This window comes from Podarcis raffonei, chromosome 2 (assembly GCF_027172205.1).
Source record: "Podarcis raffonei isolate rPodRaf1 chromosome 2, rPodRaf1.pri, whole genome shotgun sequence".
NCBI lineage: Eukaryota > Metazoa > Chordata > Lepidosauria > Squamata > Lacertidae > Podarcis > Podarcis raffonei.
In genome coordinates, this window is record NC_070603.1 from 52,539,534 (window position 1) to 52,564,008 (window position 24,475).

The following is a 24,475-nucleotide window of genomic DNA, read 5'->3' on the forward strand; positions in this document are numbered from 1 at the left end:
AACGCAATTCTGAACACATGCATGCTCATGGCTGGCAGCTGAATGTTTAAAGAGACTCATTGCAGAACGTTGCTTGAGCTGACAAAGATGTGAAAGTCCTAGCTGGGGGGTGTTTGGAATTAGGAAGGCTTGTTTGTGCACAAGTCAGCAAGTAATCCATATGTAAACAAGTTATTAGACTGCTGTAAGGTCCTCTTCAAAAATAGCACTGTGGGAAAGTTATACAGATGACTGAATGTGAGATTACTAAGCAGTGAGGTATGGTTTTGTAACAAGCTCAAATCCTTGCAGTGGACACATAGCCACAGTTAGCTCTGGAAAACAGGGAAAGGGAGCTAATAAACCTTTGCCGCTATGAGTGACATCCAGTTGTGGCATCCTGCTTGTGCAACAGACTTCCATGTGCACAAAGGGGCATTTTTCTTTTCCTAAAGGTAAAGGGGCCCCCGAAGGTTAAGTCCAGTCGCGGACGACTCTGGGGTTGCGGCGCTCATCTTGCTTTATTGGCCGAGGGAGCTGGTGTACCTGGTCATGTGGTGCTTTCTAATTTCATGTGGTGCATGACTAAGCTGCTTTCCGGTGAACCAGAGCAGCACACGGAAACACGATTTACCTTCCCACCAGAGCGGTACCTATTTATCTACTTGCACTTTGACGTGCTTTCAAACTGCTAGGTTGGCAGGAGCAGGGACCGAGCAATGGGAGCTCACCCCATTGTGGGGATTCGAACCGCCAACCTTCTGATCAGCAAGCCCTAAGCTCTGTGGTTTAACCCACAGTGCCACCCGCATCCCTTCCTTACAGCCCCCATAAATCTGTTTTGGAGGGTATAGGGAACTGCAGGGGCCAGGAGGCAGTGGAGGAAGGGAAAGTCCTGTTGCATCCACTGGCACAATGTTGCAACTCACCTTACAAAGTTGTGTTTGCAAAAGAGCAAGCAATGAGAAAGAAGCACCAAACCCAAAGCCTGGTGGCGATTTCCACAGAAGCACAGCTCTTAATGCCTTCCTATGAGGAGCATCATCATGACACTAGAAGCACTTGCAAAGTTAAGCACTGGGGAGGAATGCTCATTTTTGCTCTGCAGTATCTTCAGTTGTGTACCTTTAGAACAAAAAAAATCCCTTGAATCTATTTCCTATAAATTGTCGCTGTATATTGAGGCCTGCAGACGATGGTTTCCACCAGTGATGATGGGAACTGTAGTCCATAAATACCTGGAGGACCACAGGTAACCTATCCCTGCCATAGCAAATGCTCGGCCGAATGCAGAGTTTGATCCCACTTCTTCCTTTCTCCTGCGAGCTCGCCGTGCGGCTCGAAACTAGCAGCTGCCACAGCCGTGCCTCTCTCGTGCTCGCCGCCGCCGCCGCCGCCGCCGCTCCGAGCTGAGAACAGAACGTTCTCTTCCTTCTATCCTCCCCCGCCCTTCTCACTTGAAGCGGTCACGTGAGAAGGGAAAACAGTTTCTGCGGCCGCTGATTGGCTCTCGGCTCCTCGCTCTCTGATTGGTGGCCTTGGCTTCCTCACTTTCTGCCTTCTCCTGGCTTTGCTTTTCCCTTCCCCTCCCCCGGTTTTTTTTTTAATAAAAAGCCCACGTGATGGGGGCGAGTCACGCGATTTCCGGGAACCCGTCAGGAAGGGACATAAACAAAACAAACCCCAGAGCGGCATGGAGGGGCCGGGCCAGGGCTGGAGCCTCAGCAGAAGTGGGGGCCCCCACTGAGACACCCCCCATTACCCCGCTGGGACGGGGCGCCAGGTAAGGGGCCTGAGGGTGAGGCGGGAAAGGCTGGAGCCCCCGAGGCGGAGGGTGGGGGGCAGGAGCTTGAAGGGGGTGTAGCGGTGGCCGTAATGCCCCAGCGCGGAAGGAGGGCAGAGAAGCGACGCTGAAAGTCCCAGCAGCTCTCCGAAAAGGCCCGGGCTGGTGGGAGGCAGAAGGAGAGAGGCGGGGTTGCCGTGCGCCCCCTTTTTTGGGGGGTGCGGGGAGTTTGTCTTGCTGTTGCCCCCGGGAGGCGAGAGTCCTCTGCTGGGGAGGCTGCGGAGGAAAGAGCGATCGTGTCGGGAGGAGAGATCTAAAGTTGCTGTTTCTTCTGCCGCAGCTTTTGCTTCGGAAAGGGGGCGTGGAGGCAGCTGCGGGAGCAACTGCTGGCTGGGGGATTAAGCTTGGTGTGTGGTCTTTACTCAAGGAAGGAGGGCGAGGGGCTGCGCGCCCCCCGGAGCGTCCCCTTAATCCTAGCAGCGATTGTGCAGGATTCCTGCAGCGAAAGCAATTCTGGTTTCTTTTGGCCTCTCGCCCCTACATGGGAAAGGATATGGAAGAAAGGGGCGTGTACTTGCTTGGTTGTCTCGCTGGGAGGCTTTGCCTTCTCCTAGGACTGCAGAGGAGCATGGGAGGGAGAGGCGTGGGGAAGGGGGAGTTTGGGGAAGCTTTTGATTTTGTAAGTTTCCTTTTCCTTGTAAGATGTAGGAGGTAGCTGATGGTAGGTGTGGTGATACTGTGGGCTTCTGTAATGGTAGTTAGAATAATCCAGTGCTTATCTTCTGCCCTATTTCCATCTTGAGAGACGTAGTTCAACCTGGTTGTTTCAAAAGGTGCCTTGATATGTTTATGACAAGGTGGAGGATGATAAGCTGTTTGCCTCGTTTTCGCAGTCGTCCACACGTTTCCTCTCAGGCTGGGGTAGGTATCTAGAACGAAAGGAGTTAAGATCTTGAGTTGTGCAGTTGTGTCGGTTCAGATCTTTCGTCTCCCAGAAAAGCTGAATCCTTTAAGGATGAATGTGTTGCCAGAAGTCGTTGTTGCAAAAGGAACGAAGGAAAAGAAGGTTAATGATGAACTATTACTAAATAGCGGTCAAGATTAGGAGAGACAAACATCCAGAATCCTTTTGCTTCAAATCGTGTTACACCTAAAGGCTACACGTGTTCCCATTTTATTGCCTGCTTAGACTGCATGAGGGGTGGGGAAGTGAAACTTCTCGGGAGATTGCCTGAGTCCTCCTGTCTTTGCCATGGTCCAGCCAAGAGAGTAGAACATGGAAACCAAGTAAACCGTGCGGAGTCCAAGAAAGAAATGTTGTATTTGTTGTCTTATGCAAAAGAGGCGTTAGCAGAAAAGGATGAAAATCGGTCAGTTCAGTCTCGTGATACTCTGCGTCTCTGTGAGGTGCGAGAGAAATCCTCAGTTTCGTTGCAATGATAGGACTTTGGGAAAGTGACAACTGAGTTTGGCCCCACAAGGGGAGGGGGGCGGAACCCGAGGCTTGCTGGCACCCCTTTCATGCAGGGGGACATGCAGTCTGTTCGGATCCCCCTCTCGTTCTTGCTCTCCACTGCTCCTCTTTTCCACCCCACCCACAAAGACAAGTCACAGCTGCCTTCTCTTCCACCCACTCCTTATGACTTTCGTAAGTGATCTTGTGGCTAAAGAATGTCGCTGCCCTCGCGGGTCAGGTGCTTGGGGGGCTTCCTTCCCCTTCTCCCCCCGGATCCCTTCCCCGCCCTTGGCTTGGGGAGGACGGAGGGCGTGGGCCGGCGGAGTCCCGCTCGCTTCGGAACATCCAGAAAGTGATTTGTTTACATGTCGCCTCATGCTAGCTTGGGGGAGGCCACTGGGCAGAGAGACTGACGGGGAACCAACCCAATGGCAGCGGGGCTTGGAATTAGGCGGGCCAATGCGACCAGGGAGGGGGTGGGGCCAAGTGACAACTCGGTCGGCTGTGTTTCGGTGCGTTTGGTGGGGCGGCCATGTTGGATGGGAGGTGTGTTAGTGGGTCAGCCTAGACGAGGGGGGCTGTGGCATCGGGGAGATAAAATAAAAAGGGGCAGGAGTTTAAGAGGTTGCTGAAGGCCCCGTCCCCACCCCGTAGAGCAGGCGAGCCCTGGGCAGAGCAAGTTTCTGTAGGCTGCAGGGACGACTTGGATTTAATGCTCCTTTTCCTGCAGTGAAAAAAAGTCATGCCAACTCTGTTGTGCCGCCGCCAAAGTATTTTGGGGCAGGCATGTGGGCATGCAGCAAAAAGCAGGCGAGAGTCAGGTCACAGTTGCCATGAGTTTTTAGAGAAGCACATTTCCATTATAGGGGCGGTTTCCTATCTACCCGTCACCTTTCTCTCTGGAAAAGGGGGCAGTTCCTTTTCACGTGAACGGTTTTAGTATTCACACGAGTTGCAATAATCATGCTCCATGTAATTTTTCGTATTATTATTTAATATTTGGAACTCCAGCTTATTTATGTCCTTGCAGAAGCACAGGAATGTCTATACCTGCAGCAAGCCATTATAAAGCTAAATATATTTTGTTGCTTTAAAAAGAAACACCATGCAGGAAAAATGTGCACCATTATAAATCATTATCGAGACACATAACCAAGCCCAGGGATGGAATAAAATGAATACAGTTAAAGAGACAAGGTCTGTATATCTTGCTATAGTTCAGTGATTTTATTTATTTAAGTGGCTTCTATATTGCTGTTCAGGATCAATGCATTCAAAGCAGGAGTTCCTAAACTGGTCAGTGGCCCACCAGTGGTCAGTGAGCTTCATTCAGGTGGTTCGTAGTATGTCTGTGTTAAATATTTGCATTGATTTTTATTTGTATTTTTATTATATTGTATTTTATTGCAATTTGAATTCAGAATGTAATACAATAAGGTGCAATATAAGAAAAGAATATAAGAAATAAAAACACCCCAATAAAAATGCAATTAAAAATTATACAGCATCTAGCACAGTGTATTGCTACCGGTACCACAGGCAGAAAAATCATAAAGTGGTCTGCCAAGACCCTCAGGAATTTTCAAGTGATGAGAAGGGGTATGGGAACCACTATCTTAAGGTATAAACCAGAGAGGTTAATGTGTTTTTATTTTAAATGCCTGTATTTTGTGATGATGTAGAAGGGCTACCTTCTCTTCTGCAACCAGTACTGGACGGATGGTATTATCTCTGCAGAGGTCACTGAAGCAACCTCAGTTTTTTGTGCAAGCTTCTTGTAAGATTACTTTTTGTCCTATTTATCTCTCAGCCTCCTATCCTGCATATGGTGCAATACTTCCAAATGAAGTATGTCCAGCCAGTATCTTGTGTGGAATTTACTATGGCTGAGTCCAAGGAGTTGCTACTTGAGTTTAAAGCTGCTGCTTTGGCTCTGGTACCTTACTCTTTGCCACATATACAGTCATTGTTGCATGTGATGCCGCAGTTCCTAAACAAACAAAAGCTTGACAAAGAGCTGTAGCTTGGTGGTAGAGCATCTCCACAGAAGGTCCCAGCTTCAGTCTTCAGCATCTTTATGTAGGACTGGGAAACACTTCTGCCTGAAGCCCTGGAGACCTACAGCCATTGTAAGATGGACCAGTGGTCTTCCTATGTTCCTATGACTATTGTATGAAACCCTGGAGAACAGCTGCTGGTTGGTATTGACAATACAAGCTAGATATGCCAGTTGTTTGATTCCATATAAGGCAAGTTCTGCTGTTCTGTGTTGCAGATTTGCTTTGTACTGTGGATTCCCTCAATGCTAGGTTCCTTTCTTTACTTGTTTTTAAGCTTAACATTTGTAATTGAGTATTGGTGGAGCACAGTAGTATGCCATGTGCTCTTTATTTTTGTTTGGTTTTCTTTCTGTAAAGTTAGAATGTTAACCTGTATTGAAGGCTTGCTCACTTGCAAAAGCAATACAAGTATAGTGGTACCTTGGTTTACGAACTTAATCTGTTCCGGAAGTCCATTCTAAAACTGAAACCATTCTTAAACCGAGGCACGCTTTCCCTAATGAGGCCTGCCACCGCTGGTGCCCTTCCACCGTTCAGATTCCATTCTTAGACCGAGGTAAAGTTTGCAAACCAAGACACTACTTCCGGTTTTGCGGAGTTCGTAAACCGAATCGTTTGTAAACAGGACTGTTCTTGAACTGAGGTACCACTGTAATGTCAAGTTAAAACTTTTTAAGGGCTCGATGGGAGAATATTAAATACTGTATTATGGTAGAATCAAAAGACTCCCAAACCTTTTGCTTTGTCTAATTACAGGGTGCAGGATTTAGTCTGTACGCCTCCTGGTACATTGTCCTAGTTGCATGGAAGTGAGGGGCTTTCATTACATGTAACACTGGGAGCAGGAGGTACTCTTTAAATACCGTATTCATATGCCAACACTGAAAAGAAGCTGGGTGATGCTGTAAGTGCAGGCAATTCTGCTTTCCTGTTACAGTACTTGTTGGCAGTGCATAGTGGGGTTGTAGTGAGGAGGGATTTCTCTATATGAATTACAGTTCCACTTCCACATTATTTCAATTTACAAAATAATCATTTTCTTTCTTTGGCAGCTTTTATGCCTGCCATAGCAAGGTATCATATTCCTTGTTTGGGAATAGAATCTCAATCATGTTTGAGGCAACTGGAGACAACCAGTGCACTGGAAAACCAACTTATACCATTGTTCTTTAGCACTTTTTAGTGGTTCGATGAGAACTTTAAATGCATCATTCAAGAAGAAAACATATTCTGTTCCTTAAAGAGATTTTTTCCTAATACTGTAAAGAATTTAGTATTTTTGTTTTTCAGGAGCAGCCTCATGATTGCCACTTATCATGAAGAGGCGCTCATTACCTCTTGGGCCCTGAGGGTTAAAGTCCTACTTGAGGCTAATGAGCATTGAGGGGCAATGGAGGAACAATTATTTACTTATTTAAGACAGTTATACCCCACAATTTAGCCAAAAAGACTCTCGGAGCAGCTTTCCAAAATCAGTAGTGAATTGGCTTCTGCCCTCAGAGTCACAATTTAAAAAGAGATGACACATGAGAAAAAAAGAATAAGTGGGAGGATGGGAAAGCAAGCACAAATTTTAAAGTCATAGTTCCTATAGCACAGTTATATCATTGTGTCTAAGCAGATTCTGGCTGTCTAGAAAAGCAGCAGCTGGCTGACTGGTTGACTTGCCTTCTGGAAGTACTCTTCCCCCAAATTCTGTTCCTGTGATAAATTTTAATTGTTTTTATTCTTTGTAAGGCCTTTAAAACATTTTATGTGCACCACATAGAAATTCTGAATATTAAATGGCATAGCAGTCAGTATCTTTAAAAAAATCTCATCCAGGAGCAGTGGCCAGGAGGACAGGGCAATCCTGTCACATATGGCAAGTCACTCTTTACTCAGCACCTGGGCAAATATGATGACTGAACTGTGTTAACAGAGACATAAGTCACAGTGATTACAAGTAATTTTATCGTTTAAAAGGTGGCTAACCTGAGGCCCTCCAGATGTTGTTGAACTACAGCATCTGTCCTCCTTGACCACTGGCTGTGCTGGCTGTGGCTGATGTGATTTGTAGTCCAACAACATCTGGAGGAGTGCAGATTATACACCCCTGCTTTAAGTGCTTAGTAAGCATGTCATAGGTGGCTTTTGATGGTTCCTTAATTTCTTCCTGGTGGCCAGATTGCAGTGGATCCTAAATTAGTTAGGAAAGTTCTATTGAATGGCACTGGACAGGTGCAATAATGGCTGAAGCATTGTTTCTTCACTACCATCTCTCACAGAGTAGGCTTGATTGTGTGTTTTAGCCATATGTCATCAAACTCTTTGAGTTTTCCACCATCTATGTCCCTATCCTTTTCTCGGTTTCATCACCCTTTCGTTTCATTACTTCCAGCTCACTGAAAAATCATTGAGCTGTGACTAGTAGAAGAGGATGTTTAGGAGCAACCATGTCCAGTCCCAGACTCATCTCTGTGTGAAACCAGCTTTGCCAATGAAAACCTCCTCAGGAGGTTTCTTGAGTGATCTTCAGGGTCAGGCTGTTCACACTGGTACACCACCCTTCAGAGAGGGATGGCTGTTATCAGTCTGAACCTCAACAGGAAGGAGTGGCTTTGACTAGGAAATCAAATTAAACCACCCTCCTAGACCAAATGAGAAAACCCAAGTAAAATATTTGATCTGTACAGCCCCCATGATTGTCATAGCAGCCTCAGCATGTTAAGGTCCATGTGCAGGGGAGTTCTGAGCACCAATCTAAGACCACCTAAGTTTAGATAAGGAGACTGTTAGACTGAGTTGTTGGAGCACTATTGGAATTATGAACCCCAGGTACAAATGCTCAGAACTGGAATCCATTCAGAAGCGTGCAGAGGCAGATGCGATCTTTATAGCCCATGGCGATGCCCAATCTGTGGTAGTTCTGCACAGACTGCTCAGATGTACACAACTGAGAGGGATCTGCTCTCAGCTTATCGATCCATGTCTTGGTGATACAAGTCAGGATAGCTTCATCATCCATAATCAAATCAAATTTTCTTAATTATTAAGCAGCAATACCTTGTGAGTCCAAGAACAAGTTAGCAAGGCATCTTGAGCCATGGCTGGGAAAAGGACTTAGAAGAAGGGCTAGGCAAATGTTTAGCTGACCTTTTCACTGGCACCAGCAATTCCTGTCACTCCTGTAATTCCTGTATTCTCCCCTTACCTGCATTAACTGGAATGGAGGCACCCTCCACCTTCCCTCCTCAAATTGCTGGATGCTAAATTTCCTAGTTACCTCATGATCAAGCCAGAATAGAGGCAGTACCAACAGCAGACAGCTAAAAATGCAAGATTAAAAATATCACCCTACTAATTGTTAGTTTCAGAATTAGAGCACAAATTGAAAATAATTTGATCGTTGAAGATTTCCCAATCCTTGTTTCTAAACTATTCCCCTACTAAAAGTTTTTTGTTGTTGTTATTTTTTGTTGTTGTTTTTTTTGGAACATGTATCAGTTGCATAATTGCTTAGCTATTTCACTTTCTGTTCTGTTTGGATTTCAAGTTTTTAGGAGAAACAGAAAGTGTTTTCATTCATAGCCATGATAAAATGAAAATCAAATTTGCCTGTTTCCATAGTTCATTTCTAAAGTGCATCTAATGTTCAAAGTACTACCGTATATAGTGGTTCTTTTACTGCAGCTGAGCAAATTTGGTGTTTTCAGTAAATGACGTTTCTGAGTCAAGTGTTTCTTTTTAACTCTTGTAAATACTGGTGGGGAGTTAATGGCTCATTACTGAAAGTACGGTAGTTTTAATACGTCATCCCTTACCATCGCCCCCTGCCGGGACATGTATAAAAAAAATATGTAGGCCCTAAGAGGGGTCCTCAACTTTTGGGGGCCCATGAGCATTTCTGAAATTTTAAGGTTGCACCACGGGCACTACCACAAAATGACTCTCCTTGGCATGTGGCCTTCCTCAAAATGGACAGCACTGAATTCATAGTTTAGGGTTCAGTGCAATATGGCGTGTCTTCTACAGAATTATAACTCCATAATCAATTTACCTTTGGGAGTTTGTTCACAGTACTGAGGGGAAGAAAACTTTGTAGTGAACGCAGAAGACCTCACACTTCACAGTGGCCAGGAAGATGAAATTTTGACTGTTGTCTACAGGATTGGGGATAGGTACCTCTGTCTTAAAATAGACTGACAAGCTAGCTGGCAGTGATATGGACTAGTATTTGCCAACACGCTTATGTAATGTGCGGAAGCAAAGTATCACTGCGTAACCAGTTAGCTACTGGACATGAATTCTTTCATAAGGACACATTCATAGCATGAAACAGTTTTTGTAATCTGGCACCACAGTCTTGAATGCTAAAGTTGTTTTTGAAAGCTATTAATAGAGCAGATGATTCTTTTGTGCATTTCAAGTCTTGACTCTAAAGTGTTCTGTACACCAGGCAGCAGACAGAAAAAAAGATCTTTCTATAAATACCACACTCTGCTTGAAAGGCCACCTTCTGTAAGACAGTAAAAAAATGGTAGGAGCAAGAACTCACAGATACAAACGAGAGAGGAGGGAACTTGCTTCCAGAAAGTTTGTAATTTTGAGGAAAATAATCCTCATGGTCCCCTACATCATCAAGAAGAAGAAAAAGCAAGTTTTCTAAGAGTAAAACATCTGGATACAATTTGTCATTGTTTGATACTCTTTGAGGGTTGAACTAGACATAGTGTTAATTGTGTGAATGCAATTAATGTGCACATTTTTATCTCCAAGTTGAAGCTTCTCTAGAAATGTGAACAACAGCTTCAGATATGTGATTTTTGTCATACCTGCCAGGGGGAAAATGTGAAACTCTCCCCTCCCCCATGATGCCTTTGGCTACTCAGGCTTTGCTATGGCTGCTGTTTACATAACCCAAAGTGTGCAAGTTAATTGCTTCCAAACATTTAACATCATATCTAATTTAGCCTTGATGGTATCTTATGAGAAGGAAAATATTGGGAAAATATGGGCATGTATACCTTATGTTGTTAACTAGCATTTTGGTCCTCCAAAATTTCTAAAACCAGGTGGTGAAAATAATGCTAAAACTAGTTTCATGTTTTGCACAAATTTCTTTGACATAATTGTCCACGTTAAAGTTTTTTGTGCAGGAAAAAGTTTAGAACTCATTGACAAGTCAGAAGAGTAATAAGGACAGAATCTGTATTCTAGGTACAACTGCTAGATGTGATAAGCCAAGAAGTCTCTTCCCTTTTGTAACTGAAATGCTTATGGCTTCCAAAGGTGGCCTCATACTTTGCATGAAGGTTGAGAATACCATGGCTTGACTGAGTTGCACCTGGGTGTTTTCAGAATACACACTTGTCGCTTCCATTGCACGTGTTTGCTACAGGTAAGTTAGATGGCAGGGATGGGGAATTGTTTTCAACCCAAGAGCTGTATTCCCTTGCAGGCAACCTTCCAGAGGCCATGTGCCAGTGGTAGGCAGGGCCAGAGACAAACGCAGTGAGAGCATCAGATGCAAATTTTACTTTCATACCATAGGTTAGCATCTACATAAACTCACATACCTCTCTGTATCCACTCAGAGAAGCAAGAGACATTATAAGAATTCAAGGACACAATCCAGCCAGGCAAAAGCTTCAAGGAAGGTATGAAGTAGAGCTAATGAGGGGTGTGGCCTGGAGAGAATGACTAGACAGCGAGGGGTGGAGGGGCACATTTGGCCCTTCAACTTGATGGTCCTAACCCCTGATCCATGGGTTCAAAACCAGTGCTGACTATTTTGTTGTTGTTTAGTCGTTTAGTGGTGTCCGACTCTTCATGACCCCATGGACCAGAGCACGCTTCCACTGCCTCCCGCACTTTGGTCAAATTCATGCTGGTAGCTTCGAGAACACTGTCCAACCATCTCGTCCTCTGCCGTCCCCTTCTCCTTGTGCCCTCAATCTTTCCCAACATCAGGGTCTTTTCCAGGGAGTCTTCTCTTCTCGTGAGGTGGCCAAAGTATTGGAGCCTCCTCAGCTTCACAATCTGTCCTTCCAGTGAGCACTCAGGGCTGATTTCCTTAAGTATGGATAGGTTTGATCTTCTTGCATTCCATGGGACTCTCAAGAGTCTCCTCCAACACCATAATTCAAAAGCATCAATTCTTCGGCGATCAACCTTCTTTATGGTCCAGCTCTCACTTCCATACATCACTACTGGGAAAACCATAGCTTTAACTATACGGACCTTTGTCGGCAAGGTGATGTCTCTGCTTTTTAAGATGCTGTCTAGGTTTGTCATCACTTTTCTCCCAAGAAGCAGGCGTCTTTTAATTTTGTGACTGCTGTCACCATCTGCAGTGATCATGGAGCCCCATTTCTTCCTCTTCTATTTGCCAGGAGGTGGCCAGGTGACAAATTTGATTGTTGCACAAAGTGTGGAGCTTTGTCGTTAGCAGAAGCTTAAATTGAAGAAGATTCTCTAAAATATCAGTAAAACAGTTCTGCTCTTATGGTTCTAGATTATAAATCACCAGGTATCACATTAGAAATCATTCCTTTAATCCTGTTCCTTATGTTTCAAAGTATTGCATAGAGTGCTCAGTGCTCTCAAGTTGTGATCCTTAGGCAATATTTAAATTGTACAGTGGAAGTTAATTGATCCAGAGAAGCTTTTGAAATGACTGCAGGTTTGTAAAATTAAAGCTGTGTGTGAGGAGATAGCTTCAAATTTTAGAGCTCTTTTTGTTTTATAGTCTTGTGGTCTATGATCATACTGGTGGCACATGGATTAAAATGCTTCAGGGGAGTTTTCTTGCACATAAATTGGGTGTAAGAGATAAATGACTTTTATTTTCTTAACCAGTAAATGTAGATAAAGCATTCTTCTAATGTTCTCCACTTTGCAACTAAAGGAACTAGTTTAAGTGGTGGTCAGAACCAGGCCTGTCCTTGTGCAACTCTGTTTGTTTGCCTGCCTGCTGCTGTGTGACTCATGGTCCAGTTTGAACCCAAACTTAATTCTTGTACAGTGGTACCTCGGGTTACAGACGCTTCAGGTTACAGACTTCGCTAATCCAGAAATAGTACATCGGGTTAATAACTTTGCTTCAGGTTGAGAACAGAAATTGCACAGCGGCAGCGGATGGCCCCATTAGCTAAAGTGGTACCTCAGGTTAAGAACGGACCTCCAGAACGAATTAAGTTCTTAACCCGAGGTACCACTGTATGGGAATTCACGAGCTTTCAAGCTGATCTGAAGCATCTTTTATACTGTACTAAATTTAGCTTTTTCAGGAAAAGAGGCATAATGAGGCATGTAGAATGGAGGCAGGATATTGGAATGATAGGTATGCCAATTTTAATTTATGAACATACAATCCTTAAACAAGCAGAAGAAGATTTTTCTTGTTTTATGGCAGTCATTTGCTTTACCTCCAGCTTTCTGGATAAAAAAGAAGAAACTTTGAGGACTTTTTTCAGTGAATTGATTTTAATTGGGGGCTTTTGCTTCTGAACTAACAAGCAAATTCATTACAGCAACCCATTGTGAAGCGCCATGGTGCTGAGTGGGTTATTCTATAGATGTTCCTTTGCATAATCTTGCTGTTTGTGGTATGCTGAAGGTTTGCACAGTTGGTGCCTTGAGGCGATCTGCCAAAAAGCTTAAACATCAGGTTTCAGGGGTGGCAGGGAAGCTGGAGTAGCTAGAAATTCTAGGACAAGTATTATTATTCAACTTTAAATGGGTGATCCATTGCATAGTTGTCAAAAAAGTAGATTTATTGGAAGCAAGACATTATTGGGACTCTGTCTTGTTAAAGCATGATTATGGTGCATTGTGGCTTTTTGAGTGTTTTACTGCGCTCATATTAATGACAATTATTCCTGCTGCAGCACAAAGCTGGTCAGTTATCTTCCATATGCATCTTAGGACACCACTTACCATACCTGAGTCATGTCTCCTTTCCTTTTAATTGAATTTTGAGGCATGCTTCACCCTCATATGAAAAGCTTTTGGCTTTAAAAGGTGTTAGAATAAAAACTATCCATTCTTACCTCATGGTTCTGTATGAGTTACTGTTCTAGGTGTTCTACCTCTGAGGGCAGTCTGCTGCCTTTCTGTATCAGGAGTTATGAGATAATTTGGTCACACCTGATACAGAGTAGGGCAAAATACATAGTCACCAGCAGAGGCTGCTTGGAAGAAGAGAAATCTTGAGTAGTCGATCATGCAGAGCCACCCTGATCAGTGTCTCCTGTGAGTGGACACGTTGGGATTTATATGAACATTTTAATTTCCTTCTTCTGGCACTGGCAATTAAAAAAGACAAATAATAGAATTTAACTACCACTGAATATTAAAAAGTAGTTTACATGCAGTAGAAAATATACCTTAACCATTCCAATAATATGAGGGGTTAAAACAAGTTAACCTACAATTTTTCCAGCTATAACAGCGGTCTTATAAACATACATTATAAAATAATATTACATATTAAAATCTTGGGGGGAACACAAACAGATGCTATTCTAGAATATGCCTTGTAATATTAAAATGAGGCTTGTAGCTCTCTGAACAGCCGAGTCTCAGTTAACCATGTCCCGGTAACATCCTGTTTGGATTACTGCAATGCGTTCTACATAGAGCTGCTTTTCAATACTGTTTGGAAACTGCAGTTGGTTCAGAATACATCAACTAGATTACAGAACGTGACTAAGCGAATAGAACCATTCTGGCCGGTCTTAAAACAGCAGCACTGCCACCTGATTTGTTTCCAAACACAATTCTCAGTGCTAGTACTGACCTTTAAAGTTCCGAAAAGCTTGAAACATGGATGCTTAATGGAACACCAGCTATTAAGATCATTCTCAGGAACCCCCTCACCACCTGCCTCATACGTCCACATATTCAGTCCATTGTCAAATCATGTCATTCTCCATTTCAACATTTCATAAATATAGTCGTTGCACTGTGCCTCTTCAACAAGTACTCCTGATTTTCATGCCCTATCCTCTCTGGTGGTCCCCTCAGCTCTAGCCCTTGCTCTGCTGCCAAAATCATTCACTTCTCTCATTGCTCTGAACACATCTTCTTTCTCTGTTTTATCTACTTTCTCCCCTGTGATGAAATTATGAAGTCCAAGAGAGCAGGTACCTGCCCAAGTTCCTCAAGGCAGGGACTTGTCCTCTTGGACGTCATAAAATCATGGACTCAGATCACGCTATGTAAAAAATCTCATAAACAGTGTTCAAACTGAAATTGGTGTACTTGCTCAGTTCTGACATTAGGATTCATGGGTATTAGGTTGTGGAAACTTTCTTTGTTCAGAAATTATCAAGCAATCTTCATTTCAATGCAAACTGAATATTTGGTTTTGGTTTTATTTCATGCAGAAAGTCCCCAGAGAAAAGTTCCATGTAGTCGACACGAAGCTTTTTCTAGGAAAATAAATCTGTGAATCTCCATTGCATGAGTTATATGTTGCCTATTGACCCTGAAGAAAAGCTGGAACGGAATTTGCAAGCAAAGAAAAGAACAAGTTTGGACTTAGGCTTGGGGGATCTGGGCCTGGAAATGCCTCAGGTAATACCCAGTATTATATTCGCTTACCTGATATAAGAAGTCAATAAATTTTACTTAGGTTTTAATTTTATGTGTTTTGAGGTGGCAGTAGAGCTTATCTCAGCAGAATAGGGAAGAAAACAAATTTCTATTTCAGAGAGTTCATTGGGTTGGGGGGACAGCAAGGGGAAAGAGAATTGATGGAAATTCCTGCCTCCTTGTTCCGCTGATGGAGCCTTGCCACCACTGAGCCACACCACTGGGTGCAGCCAACGTTGAGTGCTTTAGGAACTTCTTGCTTCTGCTTTTCCATGACATGTGAATCTAGCATGTAGCAATTATCTGATTCCGGATGCCAAAGAGAATATAATGGGAACAGAGGTATGGGAAACATAGGCATTGGCCTTCCTTTGTACATATACATTTCCAGAGAATTGCTTAATATACAGTCGTACCTCATGTTATGTTTGCTTCATGTTACGTTTTTTCAGGTTGCATCCCGCTGCGACCCGGAAGTACCGGAAAGGGTTACTTCCGGGTTTCACTGCTCGCGCATACGCAGTAGCGCTAAATCGCGCTTCGCGCATGTGCACAAGCGCCAAATTGCGCCCTGCACATGCGCAGATACAGCGCTTCAGGTTGCGGGCTTTTCAGGTTGTGAACGGGCCTCCAGAACGAAACCCATTCGCAACCAGAGGTACCACTGTATAGGCAGTGAGAAAAGGGATAGCTCACCAGCCAGTTTTCTTTTGTTTAGCTTAGCAAATATGCAGAACATGTTTTAAAACTGGCTAAACCCAAGCTGTGGCTCCTGAGTGACTGTTGTAATAAGGTGCTACCATTTAAAGAAAGATGGAATATGTACCACATTAAAGGAAAATGCTAGCAATCGCCCAGTAGGATTTAATGTTTCTTTGTTACAAACTGGTTGTTTGTGTTACAAATTATTAACATTCTGTTGCAGCCTAGTGTGAGTGGAATGGACCCTCCTTTTGGGGATGCCTTTCGAAACCACATGTTTTCAGAACAGACTCTGATGAGCACAGATCTGTTGGCTAACAGTTCTGATCCAGATTTCATGTATGAAGTGGTAAGTTGCTTGTATTTTTCTCTGAACTGTATAAAGCACAGCTTAGCCTCTCTCAAACGAGAAGGGGTGTGCCTTGCAGCAACCTGTGCACTGAAGGCCAGTTTGCTGTGCTTTGCTTCTCTATTAAATTTAATCACTAATTGATGAATCCTCAGTTCCTGAGCCCAGCAACAGTGGCTTCTTGCCAATGAAAGGCTGACAAAGCTGGCCAAGAAAGAAGTAAAAAAAAGAACTGTGCTTGAGCAGACTTCAAGGCATTGCTGACATCACTACATCCAAGAGGAGTCAGAAGTGGTTGAATGTTAGAAAAGACGCTTTAAAAGTGAGGGAAATAGAGACAGAGTTGGAAGACAACCAGCGGATCTCTTGATCCTGCCCCATGTAGAATCTCTTGTTGGGCCTGGTGAGGACTCAGTGTTCCCATCTCCTATAGTTATAATCTGTGGGTTGCCATCTGATTTTATTCTGCTCCAAATTTGATTTTAAGCTGTATTTGTATCAATTGTTTGATTTATGTTTTTAATGTATCATACTTTGATGTTAGCTGCCCTGAGCCCGGTCCTGGCCGGGGAGGGCGGGGTATAAATAATTTCTTCTTCCTCCTCCTCCTCCTCCTCCTCCTCCTCCTCCTCCTCCTGGAAAAGTCCCCCAAGTGAGAAAGTGCCACAAGCTCCCTTGCAAATTGTTGGCAATCTGGTTTTTTCCCCATTCGGGCTGTTTTTCTTTGCCTTTAACCAAAGTCCACACTCAGTAGTTAAAACTATTGCCATTTGAGCTTTATTAGTACTATTTACACTTACTTAAGGCCAAACACATGGTTGCAGGATAGTATTATCAGTAAAAACAAGAATTTAAAACATTCAAAAAATTAAAATCGGCAATGAACTAAAAGCAAATTAAAACACACATCAGTGTGCTAGCTATCTGGGTAAACTTGCCTAAACAGGGTACGGTGAAGGTATCTGCCTGTTATCAATAGGCAGGGAGTCCATAGTGTAGGTGCACTTACAAGTATCGGGAAAATGCCTCTGCTCAAATATTTCCCTTAAGCTAATTGTGCTTGATTCCTTCAATATTTCTGAACAGAACTTGTCAAAGACTATTAGTTAAATACAAATGAAGATGATTAGAAAGCAAATAAGATATTTTGTATTTCATTCATGCACTTAAATAAAATTCTTCAGACTAGATGATACAGCTTTGTGCTTTAGAAATGTGAGATCAGTGATCCCTTTCTCTCTTGTCCTAATTTTAGCAGTGTCACTGACAACTAACTCCACTCTTAAACTAGATGAGTCACTTATTTCTAGGCAATTATAATTGATGGGCTTTTCATTGAACTGGGCATGGGAACTGCTGACCTCTTAAAACCCTTTGATTCAAAGCTGACAGACAGCACAATCCTATGCATGTTTTCTTGAAATTCCCACTGTGTTCAGTGAGGCTTACTTCCTGGTAAGTGTGTTTTAGGATCACAACTGTTGAAGTATTTCTCCCTTGAGGTATGAATAGCTTTTGTAGGTATGTGTGGTGCATGTCACCAGCAAATTAGTGCTTTTTGTGGTGTGGCTTGAGGGTGAATCCAGAGAGAAAAGTAATTTACCATTATTTACTGACATTTTTACATCTGCCACTGTAGGACAGAGAAATGGATTACCAGCAGAGTTCCAGGGATAACCTCCTTTCTGTAGAGGACTGTAAAGATCTTGAGAACCTGGAGTCCTTTACAGACATTCTGGATACTGAAACCTCTTTCCCCGCAAATTGGGAGCAGTGGGACACTTACTGTGAAGATTTGACGAAGTACACCAAACTAACCAGCTGTGATATCTGGGGAACAAAAGAGGTGGACTATTTGGGCCTTGATGACTTTTCAAGCCCGTACCAGGATGAAGAGGTGATAAGTAAAACTCCAACTCTGGCTCAGCTCAACAGTGAGGACTCTCAGCCTGTCTCAGATCCACTGTGCTACCCTGAATTGCTGTTCAGTGTAAAGCAAACCCAGTTAACCTCTTTGCCAACGAAGAAGATTGCAACCAGAGCAGCAGCCCCCGTTTGTTCATCCAAGACGGGCCAGGCTGAGGCACCTTTATCAGAATCTGCCCTGAAAGGAGGCAAACCCAATTCAAGCACACAAATCATGGTCAAGACCAACGCATACAATAATGAGAAAGTGAACATTCATGTTGAATGCAAAGATTATGTTAAAAAGGCAAAAGTAAAGATAAATCCAGTACCGCAGAGCAGGTCTTCCATGAGCCAGGTGAACGCTGATGCTGCAAAAGAAAACACCTGCTACTGTGGAGCTGTAGCAAAGAAACAAGAGCGGAAAGGGAATGACTCCCTTCAGAGTCACAGTCCAGTGTTGCCTTTTAAAGAGACTCAGGCTCTGCTCCTCACTCCACCTCAAGAAACTCCAGGAATAGTTGCTGAGGAGAACAGCCTCTCTGCCAGCACCTCTGTTTCAGATCCTTCGCAGAAAAAGGAAGAACACAACTATTCCCTCTTTGTCACGGACAGTTTGGGTGAGCAGGCCGGTGCCGGCAAAGCTGATCCAGAGGAGGAGGAGGAGGAAGAAGAAGAGGAAGAGGTGGAGGATGAAGATCACGATGAAGGTTTCGGAAGTGAGCATGAACTCTCTGAAAACGAGGACGAGGAGGAAGATTATGAGGATGACAAAGATGATGACATCAGTGATACTTTCTCTGAACCAGGTAATTTTAAGCTTGTAATCTAGAGCTAGGTCTACTGCAGGTATGGGGGGGGGGAGGAAAAATTCTGAATGGGTATGTTGGCAAGGCTGATGACCCGCATAACATTTTTGTTAGTGGAAGAGGTGTGAATTATTTTTCAGTCATAACTCTAGAGGCACTTCCCATGTCCATGTAGAGAATCTGTTTTTCCGGCTGAGTATGCCTTTGATTAATGTGGCAGAAGGATGCAGAGTTTAGAATGCTGCATGGTTGTCTTCCTAGTCCTCTTTTCAAGCTTCAGAATCTTGTTTAGAAATAACTAGGATGGTCTCATCTGGTGAGTTTAAATGGAATGCTTTAGAGCCATTTAATGCAGGTTTGGGCAACCTTTTTTCTGCCCCTCTTGCTGTGGTGAAGGGGGAAACTGCTGAACTGCAACTTTTTATGCCTTTCTTAGGGTATGAGAATGATTCTGTGGAAGACTTGAAAGAAATGACCGCAATATCTTGTCGAAAAAGAGGAAAGCGAAGATACTTCTGGGAATACAGTGAGCAACTAACACCATCACAACAGGAGAGAATGTTAAGGCCTTCAGAATGGAATCGAGATACACTACCAAGTAACATGTATCAGAAGAATGGATTACATCATGGTAAGAGCAGTCCCTTAACAAATGTTGTTGCTTTCAGGTGCATATGCAGCTTTCAAGAAGCTTGTCATAATTTTTTTTGCCTTCCACTTGTATAATTGATTATATATTGAACTGGGTAATAATCATAACAGTGCCATGGGAGGTTGTAGGGTAAAAACTATTTCTAAAATTTGAATGTAATTCACAGTATTCTAGCAACCCATCAGACAACCTGCTTTTGTATATATTTGCATAGGGAAATATGCTGTTAAGAAGTCACGGAGGACAGATGTAGAAGATCTGACACCTAACCCTAAAAAACTGCTACAGATTGGGAATGAATTGAGAAAGCTGAATAAAGTGATCAGTGATTTGACTCCAGTCAGCGAACTTCCTATAACAGCTAGACCAAGGTCAAGAAAAGAAAAAAACAAGCTAGCTTCCAGGTAAGGCATCACCATCATCATCATCATCACTGTAATAATAATAATGATATCACTAGCAGTTAAGATTACTACATGTCAAGGTGAGTGGATTCTTCTGTTTTGGCAAGCATTTGCAGTCTAGTATTGTACTGCAAAAAGTAGGTTGTGCTGAAGCACGTGGTTATTTTTCTCTCCCCATTCCTGCTTTTGTTGTATGTTTGAGGCATATTTGATTATGATGGTGTAATATGTCCAGCCTACACAAACGGCTTCACACTAAGCTATGCTGTTTAAGTCTAAAAGTTGTCATACTTTGCAATAAACATCTGCATAAGACTATGGTAGTGTTATCAGTCAAGGCTTAATGAGTGTTGGGAATCTAAGCTATTATAGGTGTCCTCCCCCCCCCCAACAGCTTATGCTTCGTACCCCTGTGTGCATAAGGGAAATTGTGTAAAGTGGGGGGCACCCCACTTTAATAGGGAGATCATGTGGGAAATGGAAATAGCTGGAGGCTGCTGCCCGGCTTGCCCCAAGCCAGCCTGCCTGCCTGTTTTCCTGAGGAGAGACTGTGCATGAGGTTGCAGCAACTGGCCACGGAGGGCAATGGCCAATAAAGGTGCCCAGAAGAACTGGTGTCAGGATGGGGGCAGGGAGAAGGTGTCTCCTGCCCTGCGCTGCTGGTCAACCAGAGGCCGCCTTCTCTCGTTCAGGCAGCAGCCCCAGGTGACTTCTGGGCAGCAAACCTGAGTGAGAGAATGGCTATTTATTTATTTAGAGGTGACCTATATGAATGGGGTGCACGTAGGTGGGGATGGGATGAGGGCATCTGTGTAGCATTGATGACTGCCAATACAGTAACATCAGGTATGCTCTAAGACAACTAGATGGATATTCTAAGCTTCTTTTTTGCCTTCCATTATCACAGAGCTTGCCGACTTAAAAAGAAAGCCCAGTATGAAGCCAACAAGGTGAAACTGTGGGGTCTCAACACTGAATATGGTAAGCCTTTAAAACAGAAAAAGACTTAATTAGCAAACTTGAAATAACTTCCTTTGTCGCTTTTTGTGAGCATGCTGTCTGGACATAGGAGGCCATCAGTGTCTACTTGCAGCCTCAGCTCATGCGGCTTGAAATCTGATGGTCCAAATATATAATGGACAGGTTATTGTCTCCACAGAAAAAAGTATCATCTGTTCTTTATTATTATTAAATTGATTACGGTAGCTACTTTTTTATCATGGCAACTCAAAGCGACTTACAAAAAGAAAAAGAAGTAGGACTGGATGATCACCAGATGTTTGTTATAGCTATTGGCAAGCACCTCTGGAAGATAAGGCCTTTTTAGCCATACACCTTGCTTGTGTAATTTTCCCAGGGAGGTTTAGCTGTGGCTTACATTAATACCTTTTAAGTGCATTTTTTATTTTCTCAGGCTTCCCCGTCTGTTCTATGTTAAGTACCGCTTTTTATTGTTGTGTTTGTATTAGTTATTTCAAATGGACTTGAGAATTTTGAATTAAAGGGGCATTATAGCAGATGTTAAATGAATAAAAAGGGAGGTGTATTCTTCCTTCCCCAAAGGGTGCATTCCAGTAGACTTACATTGTTGCCTGGTCTCTTCTTGCAGATAACTTGCTGTTTGTGATCAACTCTATCAAACAAGAAATTGTGAACAGAGTGCAGAGTCCCAAAGATGACAGAGTAGCCAATATGGGTCAGAAGCTTGATGTACTTATTAAAGATACTCTTGGTAAGTAAACATCTAGTGTGATGGTACCAAAAATCATTAGTTTTTCTAAATGTTGGAAACTGCTTGCACAAATACCATGACTTTAGACTATGTTCACCTACTACACTACCATTGACTTGACTTTTAAAATCACTGAGATCTTGCTTTTAACTAATACAACCTAACATCACAACAGCAGAGGCCATATTCAGATGTTTCAGGCAGGGAATATACTGTTCCAAAAAACTTTTTTTTAAGCAAGCATCTCCATTGCACTGAGTTTCCCATAACTGCTGAGGAAATAAGAGGTTTGCTCTAATCACGCAAATCAACTTTGTGTGGAATGTTTTGCTTGGGTGTTGTGATCACCTATTGCTCTGTGATCAGTGCCAATTTTCTTTAAGAAGAGGTGCCAGAACAAACCTTGTTATCTTATAATGGCAGTGATACCCACCGGAGAGGTGCTGAACCTGAGTTCCAGCTTGTTCTAGCTGATAAAAAGCCCTGCCTGTAATACCTCTAATTGGTTTCATATTTGTCTTCAAATTGTTCTTCCTCCTCCTCCTGGTCGCGGACTCTTCCAGTCAGGTCGGCCAGCTCTGAAAAGTCCATCATCTTCATCTGCCAATCTTCCACTGTTGGTACTTCTTGTGTTTTCCAGTTTTTCACTAACAAAATTCTAGCTGCGGTCGTGGCATGCAAAAATAATTTAACATCTTTCTTGGGCAATTCCAAACCTGTTATTCCAAGAAGAATGTTTTCCTTAATATTCTAGGAAATGCTGCTGTCTAACTCAGGGTTTTATGGTTTTATGTTTGTGCATTTTACTCTTTTTCTTCATTATTGGCCTATCTTCCTAATTTTTGACTTCCAAACCTGTTACCAATTCTGACAAAGATCCTTTCTAGGGAAGCAGAACCAGTCTTGGCTGCACACACCAGATATGTATAAGGATCTGCCTCACAGGCCAAATGCGACAAGTGGGTGAGGCCCCCCCACCTGTCAATCAACTGATGTTACAAACAACATCAGGAGATTTGGTGCTCTGAAGTTGTGAAACTGGAACTTCAAAGCATCTAGGCAGCAAAGTGCTGCTAAAAGCAAGTTTATTTCCTTTGTTTTAGTAAAACAGCTGTTGTACCTGGGAAGTTGCGCAAGGGGGCTTTGTCATAGAAATGTAGGTTAGATGGGCGTGGCCTGCCCAAAACAGCCTCATGGGCCAAATAGTTAGGCCTGGTGGACCAAGAATGACCTGAGGGGTCTAGGTTCCCCACCCTTATTTTATATGTGTAGGTACTAACAAATCTTGAATTATCAATGAGCAGAAGGCAGAAAACACACATCTGAATATATGTCTTCATTCATTTTTCCAGGGCCACCTGTATCTGGGCAAACATCAGAATTTGTGAACCAAGTTTTAGAAAAAACAGCAGAAGGAGATCCTACAGGAGGCCTTGTAGGGCTACGAATACCAACATCAAAAGTTTAGTAGACATCACTTGATCCATTCACATTGGTCAGAGCTCTGCCTGTGTCATGTACTACATTGTAAAATTATTTCTGGTCTGCATGTGAATTTAGCGTTCTATAAAACACAGTTTTCAGTTCCATCATTTTTTTCCTTTTTATAACAATGTAGTAAGATAAGTGAAAGCATGGTATAAAATGCTTACTGGCATTTTGGAGCATAAATCTTGTAGTTTTAAATCTGCTTCTGTCATAAATGTGGTGACTACATATTCATTTTTAAATTAAGTTTACCTAGGACCAGATAATATAACATGCAGGAGCAAAACATGTTTTTTGCAAGTAAAAATCTTGCGAAATGCCAAACGTTATGGCAGGTTTATGCTCCAAGAAAAATAAAAACTTAGAATTCAGATTGAGAAGGTTTTTTTCAAGAATAATTGCTCTTTTGTTCTAAACTAAACAATAAGTTTTCTTTGCAACCATAACTTGTACATAGCACACCTGGCAAAAACGCTAGTGTGCCATATAAAAAAATATAGTTTTCTGAGCTTGATACGGTATTTAAATGTCTGTGCAAGTAAGAAAATGTATACTCTTTGTGCCTTGTATTGAAGGGGAGGGTGGGTGGGGAGAAGTGTAACTATAAAATGGTAAGAAACCCTTGTGGGAGAGAAGATGTATAGATGGTCTCATGGGTTTTAATGTATTTGTTCCAGCTCTTACAAATTTTTGAATGTATATAGGAATATGTTGAAAATGTAGATATGCCACAGAGTCTATGTATTGTATAAAAGATGGCTCTAGAAAACTCATTTTCGGTACTTGGCCGGAAGAAAACAAATACTTGCACATTAATGCGATTGTTTATTTTTGTACCAAAGACAAATGCAACTGATATGGCAGATTGCCAGTTTAAGTAAAGTTTTGCACAGCTTACATGATACTGTACTGAATGTATAAAAAGAAAAAAACTTAAAAGGTCAGGGTTAGGGATCTTACTGAACTGTGAATTTTTTTCTCTTTGGGTCCAATTGTCTACGGAAGGAGCATTCATACATAACTATTATTTTGCTGTTCTTCTAGTTCGCTTCATAGTAGATAAGTTGGCCATCTAGAAGTCTGTAAATCCTTTTTTTTCTGCACATAGTAGAAATTTTAATATATTTGGATTTTAGTAAGCTATTGGTAAAGTAGATTTTGACTTTGGAAATTAAAAATTTAGCTTGTAGGATACTTCCACCAAACAACCAAAATAAAATTATTTTTATTGTAATGTGTATATATGTAAAGAAAAGAGCTAAAATATCTAATTCCTTAGTTGCCACTTTTCCAGTTGTTGTATTATTGTGCATGTGATGTTTCCAAGGATCAACACAGGCTTAAAAAAAAGAAAAGAATTTATAGATTTTATATTTTTGTACAGATATTTCAACTAGCTTCTTCAAACTTCTATGTGACTTATTGTTAACTTGTAGTTTCTATGATTGGGGGGAATACAAATGCGTGTGCAGTTTGGCTCACGAGAGTCTGCTTTTAGTCAGTGTTAAAGTACCAATGAAAAGCTTTATCTCTTGATGAGAAAGTTGTTTATGTCAAGACAGGATCATTATCTGGTT

General features: G+C 42.5%; 1 protein-coding gene across 4 annotated transcripts; it reads left to right on the forward strand.

Moving 5' to 3' along the window:
* The first annotated feature begins 1,612 nt into the window (after window positions 1–1,612).
* CREBRF (CREB3 regulatory factor) lies at window positions 1,613–23,477 on the forward strand. Of its 4 annotated transcripts, none has more exons than XM_053376611.1 (9): window positions 1,613–1,762; window positions 14,650–14,839; window positions 15,783–15,908; window positions 17,548–18,622; window positions 19,059–19,253; window positions 19,489–19,678; window positions 20,586–20,659; window positions 21,288–21,410; window positions 22,763–23,477. In XM_053376611.1, the coding sequence occupies exons 2-9, from the start codon at window positions 14,726–14,728 to the stop codon at window positions 22,876–22,878; spliced, it is 2,013 nt and encodes a 670-aa protein (XP_053232586.1). In that variant the 5' UTR covers window positions 1,613–1,762; window positions 14,650–14,725; the 3' UTR covers window positions 22,879–23,477. The 4 variants fall into 4 exon arrangements, with proteins under 4 accessions (XP_053232586.1, XP_053232589.1, XP_053232588.1 ...); XM_053376613.1 differs by lacking the exon at window positions 1,613–1,762 and adding an exon at window positions 2,424–2,683; XM_053376612.1 differs by lacking the exon at window positions 1,613–1,762 and adding an exon at window positions 3,720–4,415.
* Window positions 23,478–24,475: the final 998 nt, after the last annotated feature.